We start from the raw sequence: 16,834 nt of genomic DNA on the forward strand, positions 1-16,834 counted from the left end.
GGATGCAGCAGCGGCCTCTTCTCCCGCCGATTCCTAGCGAGACCGTCCCTTAAAGCCCAGCAGCCGAGGAGATCGACTTTGCTTCGGTGGGGGTGGGGTGGGGGTTGCTTTGGGGTCGGGGGGACGACGACGACGACGAAGAAGAAGGGGGGAAGCCACCGAAGGGGAGTTGATGAAGCGGGAGGGGGATTCAACTTTTCTCCTCGTCCTTCTTTTTTTCCCTCTCCTTCTTCTTCTGTTTTCCCCGGGTGTATCTGGAGACTTTGTGGATATGATCCCTGACTGGAGTCCGGGCTGTTGCAGTATTTGCGGGGGGAGAGAGCGCTGAAAAAAAAAGGCGAGCGAGCCCGTGCCACTCAACCTCTCCCCCCTCACTGCATTCCCCTTTCGCCAAGACAACTGTGTATTTTTTTAAAAAAAACTTCTATCTTTTTTCCTTTTTTGCCTCTCCCATCACCACCACCAAACCTTTCCTCCCCCCCCTCTCCCCCCCCCCTCTAATTTTTGACGATGGTTCGGACATTCCGTGCCTGGAAGAAACTTGACTGGGCTCCAGCTTTTGCCTTGTAGTGTTTTTTTTTTTCCCCCTCTGTGCGTTTCAGCTCGGGAATGACTCGCTGGGTGTAAAAATGCTGCTTTGGATCCTCTTGCTGGAGACGTCTCTTTGTTTGGCTGCCGGGAACGTTACGGGGGACGTTTGCAAAGAGAAGATCTGCTCGTGCCCCGAGATCGAAGGCGACTTGCACGTCGACTGCGAGAAGAAGGGCTTCACCAGCCTGCAGCGTTTCTCGGCCCCCACGTCCCAGTTCTACCATTTGTTCCTGCACGGCAATTCCCTCACGCGCCTTTTCCCCAATGAGTTCGCTAACTTTTACAATGCAGTCAGTTTGCACATGGAAAACAACGGCTTGCACGAAATTGTGCCGGGAGCTTTCCTGGGGCTGCAGTTGGTGAAGAGGCTGCACATCAACAACAACAAGCTGAAGTCTTTTCGCAAGCAGACTTTCTTGGGGCTGGATGATCTGGAATACCTCCAGGCTGATTTTAATTTATTGAGGGATATTGACCAAGGAGCCTTCCGGGACTTAAACAAGCTGGAGGTGCTGATTTTGAACGACAATCTGATCAGCATCTTACCTGCCAACGTGTTCCAGTATGTGCCGATTACCCATTTGGATCTACGAGGTAACCGCCTGAAAACCTTGCCTTACGAGGATGTTTTGGAACAGATCCCAGGCATTGCTGAGATCCTGCTGGAGGACAACCCTTGGGACTGTACCTGCGATCTACTCTCCTTGAAAGAATGGCTGGAGAACATCCCCAAAAATGCTTTGATCGGCCGGGTGATTTGTGAAGCTCCCACACGTTTGCAGGGGAAGGATTTAAACGAGACAACCGAACAGGAGTTGTGCAGGAAAACCCGGGTAGATTCCAGCCTTGCAGCTCCCCCTGCAGAAGAGGAGACTTGTGATCCTGGCCCCATTCCCACTCCTTTTAAGATCCATGGCAAGGAAGATGCTGCCACGCCAGGTTCTGCCCCTCATGGAGGTACCAAGATCCCAGTCAATTGGCAAATCAAATCCAGACCTACAGTGGCCAGCTCAATCCACACCATGAAAGGCAAGTCTTCCAGTAGCACTCCCTGCCCTGCCACCTGCACTTGCCACCAGATCCCTGGAGGGTTCAAGGTAAACTGCAATGATGGCAACATCAGCAGCCTGGTGGACCTGAAGCCTAAGCCATCCAACCTCCATGAACTCTTCCTAAGGGGCAACAAGATTCACACCATTCGCAAGTCCCATTTTGTGGATTATCAGAAACTCAACTTATTGGATTTGGGCAACAACAACATTGCCACTATGGAAAACAATACTTTCAAAAACCTGCTGGAGCTGGTGTGGCTCTACATGGACAATAATTATTTAGACATACTCTCTCGAGAGAAGTTCAACGGTTTGCAAAACCTAGAGTACCTAAATATGGAATTTAATGTCATCCAACTCATCCAGCCAGGGACCTTTAATGCCATGCCTAAACTGAGAGTACTGATTTTGAACAACAATCTTCTGAGGTCTCTCCCAGTTGATGTTTTTGCTGGAGTCTCCCTCTCCAAGCTCAGCATCCACAACAATTACTTCCTTTATCTGCCGGTGGCAGGAGTGCTGGATCAGCTCACCTCCATTACCCAAATAGATCTGCATGACAACCCATGGGACTGCAAATGTCCAATTGTCCCTTTCAAACAGTGGGTGGAGATGCTGAGGCCAAAGGTGATGATGAGTGACTTAAGGTGTGAGACCCCAGAAGAGTTCTTTAAGGAGGACTTTGAATCTCTGTCCAATGAGGCCATTTGCCCTCAGCTCAAAGTCATGCCCACTTTGACTTCCACCCATAAGAACAGCACTGGCTTGGCAGAGACTGGGACTCACTCTAATTCCTACTTGGAGACTAGTAGGGTCTCCATCTCAGTGCTGGTGCCTGGCCTTTTGTTGGTGTTTGTCACCTCTGCCTTCACCGTGGTTGGCATGCTCGTCTTCATCCTGAGGAACCGGAAACGCTCCAAAAGGAGGGATGCCAACTCTTCTGCCTCAGAGATCAACTCTTTACAGACAGTATGTGACTCCTCCTACTGGCACAATGGACCCTATAGTACAGATGGAGCCCACAGAGTGTATGACTGCGGCTCTCACTCCCTATCAGACTGAGACTACAAAATTCAAAGTTTTAAAAAAAAACATGTAACATCTGTGTATGGGCAATCAGTTCAACTTTCAGCAGCTAGCAACCTCAACTTCCCTTCGGTGGTTCAGAGCTTTCTTTTCCCCTGATCTGTGCATTCTGTCCATCTTGTCCGCTGATGTGAATTGGACCACAGGAAGGGAATGGGGCTTAGCTCACTTAAAGCTACCTTCTGGTGAAACACACCTACCCGCTCACCAAACCTGGGCCAGGACGATGAGTGGAGGCCTGCCTTTTTTTAAAGTATTGTTATTATTTTGATTTTTTTTTAATTATTATGTTTTGCCTAGCCTCAACCTGAGGTTGTGTAAACTCTACACTGTATAACCAGTGGGAAAGAAATAAATAGATCCAACCGAAAGGCCAAGATTGGCTTCCTATTGCAGCAAGAGAAAGAGGGTGAATACACTCTCCTGCAGGTTGATTCCTAACCGATTGTGGATTTATATTGGCCCTTACGTGTGGTGGGGGAACAGAAGCTCTTGCTTGTGCCCTCCCTGTTGTGAACAAGGCAGGAGAGCCCAGTTGCACGAAGGCATGAATGTAATTGTAAATAGAATAACTCTGATCTAGAACAAACCAACCCAAGTTGCTGCATGGTTCGCATGGATACAAAACCACCCAAGGGACGCTTCGGCCCCCCCAAAAGGAAGCTGCGTCCAGTTCACCTCATCCTCCCTCCTCCCCTCCCCATAAGTTCCATCGTATCAAAACTTTCTATATACAGATACAGTATAATAAGAATAAAAAAGAAAGAAAGTGCCATTTCGCCATTATTTTTGTGTGATTGCTAGGCAGTAGAGATCATCCATTTACTGTGAAAAAAAGAAAGAAAAGAAAAACCAGGAAAATTGTAAAGGTTTTATTTAAGACATGTTTGCATGGTTTATATCCTCCTGGTTTACTTTTTGTCATTTTGGGCTGCTGGGGGGGGGGGCGGGGGAGGAATTTACTTTCATGGGGAATTCCCCCCCCTTCTCTTTAGGGAGGGAGGAGGGGATGAATTTGCTTCTGTTTTTTTTTTTTTAAGCTTCTTTTGGAAACTGACATCTCCAGAATCCCTTTCCATCTGAATGTAAAGCAAGTACCCTAGAGGTATTTTTCTCTGTTGATCAATATGTTATTCCTTGGATTTTGTCTCGTTTTTTTGGCTTTGGTTGGTTTTTTTTAATAAATAAAAACGAAAACAGAACCAAACCAAACAGAACCGAAAGCCTGGAGCAGTTAAGCATGAGTAGTGAATGCCACTTGAATGCTTAAGTTGCGGAGATGAATGAAAGGAGGTTTTTGTGTTCTTGTAAATCAGACTCTGGGAAATATATATATATATCTATATACACATAATACTATCTGGAGAAGAATATGAGCTGAAGTTAAAAGAAAAAGCAAGCAAGACTTACTAATTCTATTCAAGGATTTTATAATGGCATATTTTTTCAGTATTAAAGTGAAAATGTTTTCAAGGCTTGGGTCATTCATTTTAATGTACCCCCCCTCACCCTCATGTCACTTGTTTTAACGGCCACCATGACGGGGTTGTTTCGTGTTAATGTAGGTTGAGAGCGATGGTGAAGTCACTTCATTTTCATTCCTTGTGATCTTAAAACCGTGTGTGTGTGTCTCTCTCTCTCTCGGAAGTCAATTGCTACTCCTTTCCTTGCCTAGCCTGAATGCAGCACTGAAATCCTTTGATTAATACTGGGAAATTGCCTTTGGTGCCAAGACTGCCGTGATTGCACACTGCAGATAAACTAGAGAGCTGGATGGCAATTTGATTTAATCGACTAGGGCTTAGATCCCTCGGATTAATGTGAGCACCTGACTTCGCTGGGCAGCGATTCTTTCAAGCATGATGATTGACAAGTGGGACTACTGATGGTGATTGGGCTTCAGTATCTCTGAAAGAGAGGGAGAGGGAGAGAGAGAGAGACAGACAGACAGACAGACAGACTGGAGGAAATAAAACCTCCCCCTGAAAAAAACTAATTACTAATGGAATTTCCTAACCTCTCTCTCTCTCCCCCTCCCTCCCTCTGAATTCTGCCACCTTTTGGGCTTGAAACAAATCCCTCTCGCTCCTTCCTGCCTTCTGACTTCAGTACCGTCTCCTTTGATTTTCCTTGCACAGTAGGCTGGCCCTTAACTAGAGAATACATGCAGAGGCAGAGAGCACCCCGCAAATCAATTGCAGCCTCCGAAGGCCGAAATCCCAGGGGAGAAATGAAGGATTTCAGTCACGTTGCTTCTGGCTTTGGCAGGCAGAGAAATCCTTTTTTTTTTCTTTAAAGAGGAAAAGACTGGAATGGGCTAACTAAGCTCAACTTCAGAGAACAGATTGGGGTGGTGGGGGACGGAGGAGGGGAGTGGGGGCAGAGGAGGAGCCTTGGTAACTAAACAAAATAAATACATATAGGAGAATGCAGTGTCTCCTTTTTCTGCTCCAGGTGTTTATAAGAGGAGCAAAGAGAAGAAGGAGAGGAAGGAATGACCAAATAAGGTATCCGAAACCAGTTGGTTAACATGCAAAAGGGGAGGGGGAAGGAAGCTGCAACATAAAAGGACCTTTGTGGAGATAGCAATGCTATATGAGTCAAGCATTGGTAGATTTCCTTAATCTTGTCTCACTGCTTCATTCGCTTGGTATAATGTGTTGGTGGTGGTGGAGGTAGTGATGATGATGGTGATGATGATACAATTCCCTGCTTCTCTGAACAAGCTCTAGTTATTTAGAAAGACCCTTCACCATTTTTCCCTTTACCCTCCCTAACCTTGTTTCAGGTTTTTTTTCTTCTTCCCCCAATCAGAACATTACAAAAATAAATCATGGGAATAAAGTAAAAGAAGAGAGAGAGAGAGAATAGTTACTTTAGTCCAAACTGTTTTCAATTTTAAAAGAAAATTGTGCTCAATCAATCAATCAGTTAGTTTCAGGGCCATCTAAGTGCAGGCATTTTTTTATTCACAAGCAGCTTCTAAATGTATGGTTGGTTAAATCTGCAAACAACTGGCAGAAAAACAATCAAAATACAACTGTTGTAGTTCGTTCATGCTACTTTATGAACACAGATCCTACCTGAAATTTAACAAAATGTCCATTGCTTTACAGATTACAATAATGCTTGATATTTCTCTCTTTTTTTAAAAAAAAGATCAAATGAATTGAATTTTATTTGGGTATTTTCTTTTTTGTTTTAGTGAAAAAATATAGACAATGATTTATTGTTGCCACAGCAGTATGTTTTAAATAAAAGAAGTAAATGAAATCATTTTTTTATGAAATGGGAAGTACAGTTCTCAGATTTTATTCATCCTCAAATTGTACTATGAAGTTCTTTTACTTTTTAGAAGGGAACTTAGATTTAACTGAAGCAGAATTAATGGATCAGTAGCATGCAAAACAATATAAATATTTTATGTTTCTATTCTGTAAGGATCTTTGCATATCTGCTCGGTATATTCATGGGTTTTTATACATCAGAAAAAGAAATAGATACAAGGGATAATAGCAGTGAAAGACTAATGTGGAGAGATATTTCAATTTATCTCAGTCAAATTTATTATTAAACTGCATAAATGTTTTATTCATCCTGACAAAGTATAACTGCTTCCATAATATTTATGCAACTGGAAGCATAAATGTTTTCACTGTTATGGTTTTATGTGTAGCTATCAATACATATACATTCTCCTCTGTGTTTCAAATTTTACGAAACACTGTAAGTTATAAAAGTGTGTATTGGAGAAGGATGCTACCTCCAGTTGAATCAGTCTCCAATCCATCAAATGTAAAAGGGATTTAAATAATACCAGGTATGTTAGTTAGATAAAAAGAAAGATGGTTTATTTCTGTATGTATGGCTTGAGACAAATCATTGGCTAGGAGGCCAGGATAAGTCATAATTTATTTCTTGCTATAAGGACTATATGCTTGAATATATGTAAGCATCTCATGTTTATTAGAAAGGTGAATGGATTTTATATCATATCAGGCACCAGATAGATTAGGAAAAGAATTAGGTGGTGTGGGCCACCAGTGGCCAGTGGTGCTGGCAGAAGAGTCGGACAGTGAGGAGGCTGGGGAGGAGCATGGGTCAGTCCTAAAGGCTGGGGAAGGCTCGGACGAGGACTCTGCATCAGAGGCAGAGACAGGGTCAAGGCCATCTGGCAGTGATCGGGTGCCTATGGAGCTAGACAGCAGTGAGGCAGAGGAACAGCTAGAGCCTGTCCCCACTGTGTGCATGCACAGAGTTGCCAGAAGAAAATAACAACTCAGAAATCAGGCTAGACTTGAGAGTAAAATCACAAGTGGAAGGCGATTGGCCTCTCCCATAGGAAACAAAAGAGGAGTGAAAGGGGAGGGGGCTTTTGCAGGAAGCAATTTGTTTGTTTGGTCATTAGATTAGTTTCAAACAGTGGTGTTTTTTTTTTACTACAAGTTCTGTGAGTGTGGCTTGATGGACATGGCAGGGGAAGGATACTGCAAAATCTCTATTCCCTCCCCACTCTGGGGCCAGCCAGAAGTGGTATTTGCAGGTTCTCCGAATTACTCAAAATTTCTGTTACCAGTTCTCCAGAACCTGTCAGAACCTGCTGAATTTCACCCCTAGTTTCAAGTGAGTGAAGATCTGTCTCAGAGACACTGTGCCCAGTCTTTCCTCATTTGGAAAATATTTACATGGCAGCTTTCCAAGATAGATAAGGTCTGTAGTCATAAATATTCCTTTGAAAGATTGTTTGCCTACCTAAACAAAATGGTTCAGTTGAGATCGACATATGTAAGACCGATTGGGGTAGACTATAGGGATGATACTAAAATATAATTTTATCATATTTTATTTATATATTAAATTATTGTATTTTATTCCAATTTCATTTTAAATCATTTTTATGATTTTAAATTGTGTTTGATCCAGTTCCATTATAATTTTGTTTATCGGATTTTAGTAATAATTTGTGTCTGAAATGCTTTGATATGGCCAAGGGATAATCAATAAATAAAATAAGAATGAATGTTTATGCAAGTTGTTGTATGCCTGAATAAAGATACTTTGGTCTGATTGCAACAAAGGAATTTTCAGGTGCCAATCATATCTCAAAATAGTACTAGCACTAACACTTAGACTTATATATTGCTCCATAGTGCTTTACAATCTCTGAGTGGTTTACACAGTGGTGGGATTCACTTATCTTCCCTACTGGTTCTCAAATGTGAGCATACACACCGTCTTCTGCACTTGCACAGTGCTCGCGCATTACGTCAGGGCAGGTGGGCAGAGCCGCCCGCAGCTGCCACTATTGGTTCACCCAAACTGGAGAGAATCGGCTAAATACCACCTCTGGCTTTACAATCTCAGTATATTGCCGCCAACAATCTGGGTATTCTTTTACTGACCTCAGAAGGATGGCAAACTCTGTCAATCTTGAGTTAATCAGTAATGACCTTCTTTTATATCAATATCGATATTGTATTGATATGTGACATGATAATATCATCAATAATGACATTAAGCTGACTGCTCTCATCTGATTTGGGGTCAGATGCAAATCTAAGAGGCTGTTTCATACGTATATCCCCCCTTTAAATTAAATCAAATGTTAACATTCTCTGTGTTTGTCTGCTTGTGTTTGTATGAGGACTTAAGATTGTTGGCGGCAATATGCTGACTCTGTAAACTGCTTAGAGAGGACTGTAAAAGCACTATGAAGTGGTATATAAATCTAAGTGCTATTGCTATTGCTATGTCAATGAAGATTCTGTTATATAGGTAGAGTTCAATCATGGGCAAGTTGTGTCTGAGGCCTCTACCTCTATTGAGGAAAAGATTTCCCACTTGAGTATAAATGGATTCTTTCATGCATCTCTGTGTTTACATGTATGTCTGTGTCACTATTGACCCTATTCAAGGTCCATGCCTATCAATATTAATTCTGATTTCTTTGGTCTTATGTATTGGGATAATTTTCTCAAAGTTTTAGGATTTACTTAATGAAATTGAACTTTTTGGTTGTTTCAATGCCTAAAATTGTCTGATTATGGTAATTCAGGGATTAAACGAGAGGTGGATTCCTAACGGTTCAGCCCGGTTCAGCTGAACCGGTAGTGGTATGCCAGCCGAGGCCGCAGAACCGGCAGTGACCAAGGCTAGCCACACTTCTGAACCGGTTCCCCTGTTGCCATAGTCACTGCCACCATCATCTTGTTTTGGAGTTCTGCACATGCTCAGAACAATTTCTATTGAACTGCATATGCGCGTGAAGTGCGCACATGAGCAAACCAGCAGTAACACTGGCTAGAACTCACCCATGGACTAAATGTATGGTATAGTAATATAGAATGTAGATCATAGAATAACAGAGTTGGAAGGGACCTTGGAGGTCTTCTGGTTCAATCCCCTGCTCGAATAGGAGACCCTATACCATTTCAGAAAAATAGTTGTCCAGTCTTTTTTTGAAAACCTCCAGTGATGGACTATCCACAACTTCTGAAGGCAAGCCATTCCATTGGTTGACAGCTCTCACCATTAGGAACTTAGTTCTAGATTGCTTCTGTCATTGGTTAGTTTCTATCCATTGTTTCCTGTCTTGCTTTTTGGTGCTTTGGAAAGTAGTTTGACCCCTGTATCTTTGTAGGAGCCCATCAAATATTGGAACAGTGCTATCATGTCACCCCCTAGTCCTTATTTTCATATGGTTTCTCATCTATACAGCTTTACCTATGAGAATGAATGGAAGCAAACCAGAGATTTCAAAGGTTAAACAAATTAGTTATATGAACTTTTCAATATAAAAAGCTACTGGATGATTATGACATTATGTTGGTTGTATCATTACGAAGGGCCAAGTTTAAAGATCCATATCAGCTTTTTTTTAATTACAACTATCAATCATAATAGAGTTGGAAGGAATCTTGGAAGTCTTCTAATCCTGCCTTCAGGTGCTTTAGAGAATAGGCGGACCCCCTCCTCTTTGTGACAACCCCTCAAATACTGGAATATTGTGCCCCCCCCCCAGTCCTCCTTTTCTCTAGACTAGCCAAACCCAATTTCTGAAGCTGTTCTTCATGTGTCTTAGTCTCCAGACATAGTTTGTGTGTTTTTTAATGTTCGAGACTCCTTGTCTCCAAATTATGGACAGTTTGTACAAGCCCTTGGAGTTTTAGTATGCATTCAAATCTCAGGTAGCTGAGGTGGCGCAGTGGTTAAATGCAGCACTGCAGGCTACTTCAGCTGCCTGCAGTTCTGCAGTTCGGCTGTTCAAATCTCACCGGCTCAGGGTTGACTCAGCCTTCCATCCTTCCGAGGTGGGTAAAATGAGGACCCGGATTGTTGTTGGGGGCAATATGCTGACTCTGTAAACCGCTTAGAGAGGGCTGAAAGCTTTATGAAGCAGTATATAAGTCTAACTGCTATTGCTATTGCTTTCAATGAAAGCAGCTGAGCTGTATCCTACTGGTTCTTATTGGATTTGCTGTTAATGCTTTTTAAAAAAAATAATAATAATCAATTTGGTTAACTTTTCTGCATGTTGGCTGGTTGGTAGAAAACAAGGTCGATTGGCAATCCACCTACTCTGGTGGCTGTGGGATGAAAAAAAAAGGAGAGGAAAGGACTTGTTTTATGGATGGAACAGCCAAAAGTTTGCTCTGCTGGAAACCAGCCAAAGAAAAACCTACAACGGAGTGTCTGAATTGATTGTTTGTGTTCCATGTGAGCCCCACACATCTCCAGCAGCACATCCAGATGGAAGGGATCTCTGAGCGTATCAGGACCTCAGATTCCACCGGCAGAATCCAGAGTCTTTCCCACTCATCTACCCACCCTGTTTTCATTCTCACTTTACTAGATTGCATTGCTCCTTAAATTTACAAATCAGCATCAGTGTTGGTCTGTGCGTGCTATGTACAGCTGCAGATGTTTATGAACAGATGAAATGATCAGTGCCATTGTGGTATTAAGGAATGTGTCTGAAGATACTTCAGTTTGCTATGTTTTACTTATGTAGGATCCCTGTTCTGACCGAGGCTTCCCAACAGCATGAAACAAACTCCTTGTCCTGACCAAAATCTCTTTTATTAATTGACTGTGAATTCTGCTCATTCACACCAGCAAAGTCTTTCAAGGGAGGATTTACAGTCACAGACCTTACCTGGCTTGGAGAGCTGCCAGGCCAATATCTGCAAAACTTGGCAAGGATTCAAGGAGAGTCACAAGCCAATTAAGCGAACTAATTGTCTCTTGCAAACTTCACTCCCCTTTTGCTCCTCTTTTATTTCCTTTGGGAGGGGCCATTCATCATCCACCTGTGGATTTACTCCCAAGTCGACCCCTGTTTTTTAGCTGTTCCCTTTATCTGGCAACTCTGCGCATGCGCACACTGGGAACAGGGTCCAGCTCTTTGTCTGCCTCACTGATGTCTGACTCAGAAGGCAGCTGATAACTGGCATATAGTTCTGGCCCCCTCTCTGCTCTGACACAGAGCCCACATCAGAGCCTTCTCCAGACTCCAGAACTGGCCCATGTTCCTCACGAACCACCTCACTGTCTGAATCTGCTGCCAGCTCTGCTGGCCGCTGGCGGGCCACAACCCTCCCTGCTTGCTTATCTTACCTTTTTTTTTATTATTATTATTGTGTTAAAATGGTGGGAAACCACCAATTTCTCCTTCATTTTTTAAAATGTCTCTGGGGACCCAGTAGAGTTCTTAAGCTTTATTTATAAAACAAAATTGACAAGCACCTACAGTCCTACATTGTGTGAAGGTAAGCCCACCAGGCATGGCATTGTATGCTTGCAGTTTTCAGTCATTTCAGTTTCAAAGGAAAAAATATTTGAAGTGGATTTCTCTTGCATCATCCCCTCCCCTTTCACACCCCCACCCCATGATTTTTGGTGTTATAAAATATGCTACAGAGTAGTTGTGTACATATACTCTGGTGGTTTTTGCTCAAAGAGTGTTCTCTAGAGCCACCAAAGCAGTGCCTTAGACTGGCCTGTTTTACATGCTGTTTGGAATAGCTCATTGTATCTCCTACCAAATGGTCAGATAATAAAAGAAGTAAAATAAGGTGGTGGGGTATTAAGAAAGCAGTGTTTCTTTTCACTATCTGGCAGATTACTGTAAATATTTTTGTTGCCATATACTTGCCTTCTGAGCCTAAATTATATTCTCTCATAGAGAAAATACCTAAATGTGGACTTGGAGATGGATAATAGCAGTTCACCCAGCGTCTTTAGTTAAAATAGGCTAAAGTGGGCTTCTGTCTGTCTATCTATCTATCTATCTATCTATCGATCGATCTATCTATCTATCTATCTATCTATCTATCTATCTATCTATCTATCTATCATCTATCATCTATCATCTATCATCTATCATCTATCTATCTATCTATCTATCTATCTATCTATCTATCTATCTATCTACCTACCTACCTACCTACCTACCTACCTACCTACCTACCTACCTACCTACCTACCTACCTACCTATATATCCATCTATCTATCATCTATCTATCATCTCTCAAAACTCTCTCTCTCTCTAACTAACTATAATCTCTCCTATCTATCTATCTATCTATCTATCTATCTATCTATCTATCTATCTATCTATCTATCATCTATCCATCCATCTTCTATCCAGAGATGGGTTGCAAATCCCATTGCTACCAGTTCACACGTGCACGCAACACTTCTGCGCATGTGAAGAAGTGTCCGGGCGGGTGGGCAGAGCCTCCTGCCACCGCCACTACTTGTTCACCCAATCTGGGCTGAACTGGGAGCAACCCACCTGCATATGTCTGTCTGTCTGTCTGTCTGTCTGTCCGTCCGTCCGCCCGTCCATCCGTCTGTCTGTCTATCTATCTATCATCTATCACCTCCCTATAATTATATTCTGGACTTTGTGGGAAAGCAATGAAATGCCAATTTCACAAACTGAAATAGAGACAAGAAAGAGTGAGCTATTACATAGCTTCCATCTCAGTCTACTCTGACCACTGCATAAAATTCATGAGTTCTGTTAACCAAGAGTGATAAGAGGGTGCTGTAGAAATCTTGAAGATAATTCTTATTAAAATTCTATATTTTTTCAGGATTCATCTACCCTGTTATTCATTTTTATAGCTAAACCTTATTAAGACAATTACACAACACATGTTAAATAAACATCTTTTAAACAGTATTCAAAATGCCAGTTGCAATGGACAAATGTAGATAATCTTGAATGTATGTTATATCTATGTATATACTGTATATGCTTCTTACAGCACCGAGCCCTGTCTCTGAGACATGAACAAATTATACCAGAATTTATCCTGATTAATTTCATTCCTGATCATTATTCTAAGTACAATTGTACCTGTTTGCATGCACTGTCACCCTCACTCTGTTTTCATCTTAAACCACTTAATGCAAAATATTTTATGAATGGATAATTCTCCCTTTTCCTTTTATTATTTGAATTATTTTGTGGAGGCGAGGAAATTCCATTTGGAATTGTTGGAGGTTGAAATGTTCTGACAGGACAATATAGAAGTACAAACAGGTAGAGCATTCTAGATTTTGACAACTCTATTACAGAAATCATATTTTTTGCCAATATGATTTGCATAGCAGATTCTAACCTATCTTTTCTCTGATATACAGTATTTAGGGTTCCCATTTGTTTTATATTTCTGGGAATGAGAAAAGAGTGGCATTGAGATTTATTCTTTTTTTTTTTTTTAATTCTGAAGTGTTCCATTTGCATTTACCAAAATGAATTACTGGACTCTTTTTTTATTAAAAAAAAACTTTAAACAGAATAAGTTGTGCTGGAAATGGATTTTAAGCTAATGGAAGGTTAATGAATACTAAACAAAATTATTTCTATTTTTCTAAATTATTCATAGCCATCCTTCCCTGACTGGATGTTCAATTTGACTTGTAATGATTTATACAGATTTGCTTACACATTGCTCTCTCATGCTCTTTTGCTGTTATGCTTCCTCCACTCCCCTTGTGCTCTGTGGAACTTCAAAGTACTATAATACATATAGCGCATTTGATTTGACTTAGAACAAAGTCAAAGCTTGGTCCACTCTCTCTTCTTCTCTGAATTGAAGCCATAATTATTATTAATTATATCTAATTACCAAGAATTAATCTGTGTTTGAAATTGGGTTGGTGAAAAGAGCTACTGCTGCAGTAATATTTTGTTTGATTGAATTGTAGAAGAGAAATTAGTTCATTTCTCTATTACTTTCATGTTGTTTTTCCTTCACCCTTGGAGTGTTTATACACACACACACACACACACACACACACACACTTCCCTTTCCCTTCCTGTCTCCTTTTCAATAGCTTAAACCTTTCTAATTTAAATATGGTTACATAAGATAGCACGTATAGCCAATTAGCAATACATATGTACATATAAACAAAATACTTAACAAAGAGGTCTATATGTTATTGGGGGGAGAACTTACTACTGAGGATAAACCCCATGGAAAATCTGGGCTTTTTGGTTTGTAATATGTGAAAAGTCTCAATAAGACAGTGTCAAAGTTATAAAATTAATCTGTTTACATAAAGTATGCTAAGGGTATTCATGATATGAAATGCACTATTTGACATTGCTCCTAGTACAATTGAGTAAGCCGAAGAGAAATACTGAATATCAGAGTGCTTCATTTCACCTACTGTAAGATTTTCAGCTGAATTACTTTCTAGGGAGAAGGGTAATTCTTCAGAGCATTGAACTCATGCAAGGAACAATGTTGAAATGATCTAAACCATATTGCTGGCAGATAGGTTGACCTAATCTATGTTGAGTATCATGACTACAAGTCATTTTCTCATGATCCCACAGGCTCAGCTATCTCCAATACTTTTGAGTGTTTAATGCAGAGATATGTGTTGATCTGAATTTGATTATATACTGTTAAATTCTGGATTAAGTAGCTATGCATCCGAGTAAGCAACTTAATATTGGAGTTCATGTGTGCAGCTTTCTTTAATAACTATAGTCATATTGACAGTTCAATTCAAATTTAGACAAAGTGGGTGAGTGTAGGTTCCTGCATATGCTAATCCTCTACCAAGGTGCTTATTATATTTGGTGGCACAGTGGACAGAGTGCAGTACTGTAGGCTACTTCAGCTGACTGCTAGCTGCAGTTCAGCAGTTCAAATCTCACCAGGCTCAAGGTTGACCTAGTCTTCCATCCTTCCGAGGTGGGTAAATGAGGAGCCAGATTGTTGGGGGCAATAGGTTGACTGTGTAAACTGCTTAGAGAGGGCTATAAAAAGCACTATGAAGCGATGTATAAATCTAAGTGCTATTGCTATTTTGTACTCATTAAATCTTTTTAAAACTTTTAAAAATATCCTTTGAATTAAAAAAAATAGGATATTGATTTGCAACATCTTTGGCTTAGACTTTTTCATAAGGCAGTCAAATATCTTTCTGGAGCTAAAATTTCATTGGGAATGAGATCAGTTAGAATACCCATGGGATATTATTTTGTCTGAAGTGTAAAATGGAGCAAGAAATAAAAATTAGTCTTCCCGGTAGTTTAAACCCTTGAGGATCAGGTTTAAATTTACACATGGTTGTTTGATGATTAATAGATGCTTGTAAATATTTCAGAACACTGTTTCAAGTTACCAGGAATGGCCAATGTCTTGGATAATATATTCTGTTAAGGCCAGCTAACTCAAAAGAGAGAATAACAGATTGCACGTATGGAGAATTCTTCTGTTTTTGATATATAATAGCATAGCCTTTATTGTCATTGTACATCATGTATACAACAAAATTGGTTTTAGCCTCACTGGTGCAATCTATGACAAAAAGTACAAACAACATAAATAGTATAAAGAATAATCCATATGCAAGTAATTAGGAAAAAAAGAAAAAGAAAGAAAAAGAAAAAAACCTAGTCATACATTTCCACATGTGTGTGGAGTGATTGTGATTGTGTTTAAGAGTCTGACAGTTCAAGGATGTAAACTATTTTTAAATTTATTTGTTCGTCTAGTTATGCTTCGTTGTCTTCTGCCCGATGGTAGAAGTGTGAAGAGACACTGACCAGAGTGTAAATCGTCTCTGAGTATCTTCCTTAGTCTGTTAAAGCTGCGAGACCTGGCGATGTCATGCAGTGGCGTTAGAGGACAACCAATGGTTTCTTGTGCCGAATTGATCACTCTCTGTAGTGACTTCCTGTCCACAGCTGTTAAAACAGTGTATAATACTGTAATGTAGTATGTGCAGTCACTTTTTTTTATTGTGGACCAATAGAAAGAGGTCATCAGCCATTGTTCCACCTGATTTTTTTCACAGGACTCTAAGGAAATGAAGACGTATATGGAATGGTTTGGTTCCTATCAGAGACGTCAGGTCTAACTTTTCTTACATAATTAGCAGACTAGACAGATCAATGGTCAGTCTTCAAATACAGCAAACTTCAATCAAGATACTGATTAAGATGTCCTTTTTGTTGATTGTTTTTGTCTTGCACTGCTTTAATTCAGGTTTTAATCAAAACATCACACCACTCCTCTTCATAGCTGTAGTAAGAAAGTGTTTCCTTCCTTCAGAATTCAGAAAAATCCCCACAGGTGAAATGTACATGAGGAACTCTGCAGACATATAATTTTGCAGCTTTCAGCCAGGATTTGGATTTCTGAAAATATTCTGTCTCAACAAAGTATTTGCAACCAGAACTGATAATCCAAAAGCTTATGATTCTGAGGTGGGTTGCTCCCAGCTTGGCTCGGTTCAGCTGAACTGGTAGTGGCGGCAGCGGGAGGCTCCGCCCACCCACCTGGTGCTTCTGCGCATGTGCGAGAGAGCACGCACTTGTACAAGTGAACCGGTAGTAAAAAAAGAAAAGAAAGAAACCCACCACTGTTCCAGTTCTGTTTCTCCTGATGTACTGTTTGGAAGTCTTTCTGTATGTATAAGACAGACTTCTTATTTTTTACTATTCAGCCATGTGGAATAGAAGGGTCCCCCCAGGGAAAAGGGCGGCATACAAATAAAGGGAAAATGAAAGGGGTGTCAGCATTTTGAATAAGGAGCAAGCAGTCCATGAATTTGTAAAAGAAGTTAGGTA

At 40.9% G+C, this 16,834-nt stretch overlaps 1 protein-coding gene across 1 annotated transcript; it reads left to right on the forward strand.

The window, feature by feature from the left end:
- The first annotated feature begins 629 nt into the window (after positions 1–629).
- Positions 630–2,705, forward strand: SLITRK1 (SLIT and NTRK like family member 1). Its single transcript, XM_032226946.1, has one exon. It carries the CDS (start codon positions 630–632, stop codon positions 2,703–2,705), a length of 2,076 nt encoding a protein of 691 aa, XP_032082837.1.
- Positions 2,706–16,834: the final 14,129 nt, after the last annotated feature.

Source organism: Thamnophis elegans, chromosome 11, assembly GCF_009769535.1.
Source record: "Thamnophis elegans isolate rThaEle1 chromosome 11, rThaEle1.pri, whole genome shotgun sequence".
Taxonomy (NCBI): Eukaryota; Metazoa; Chordata; class Lepidosauria; order Squamata; family Colubridae; genus Thamnophis; species Thamnophis elegans.

Excerpts from the sequence above, each read along its gene's own strand:
- SLITRK1 (XM_032226946.1), top strand. The coding sequence starts at position 630 with ATGCTGCTTTGGATCCTCTTGCTGGAGACGTCTCTTTGTTTGGCTGCC.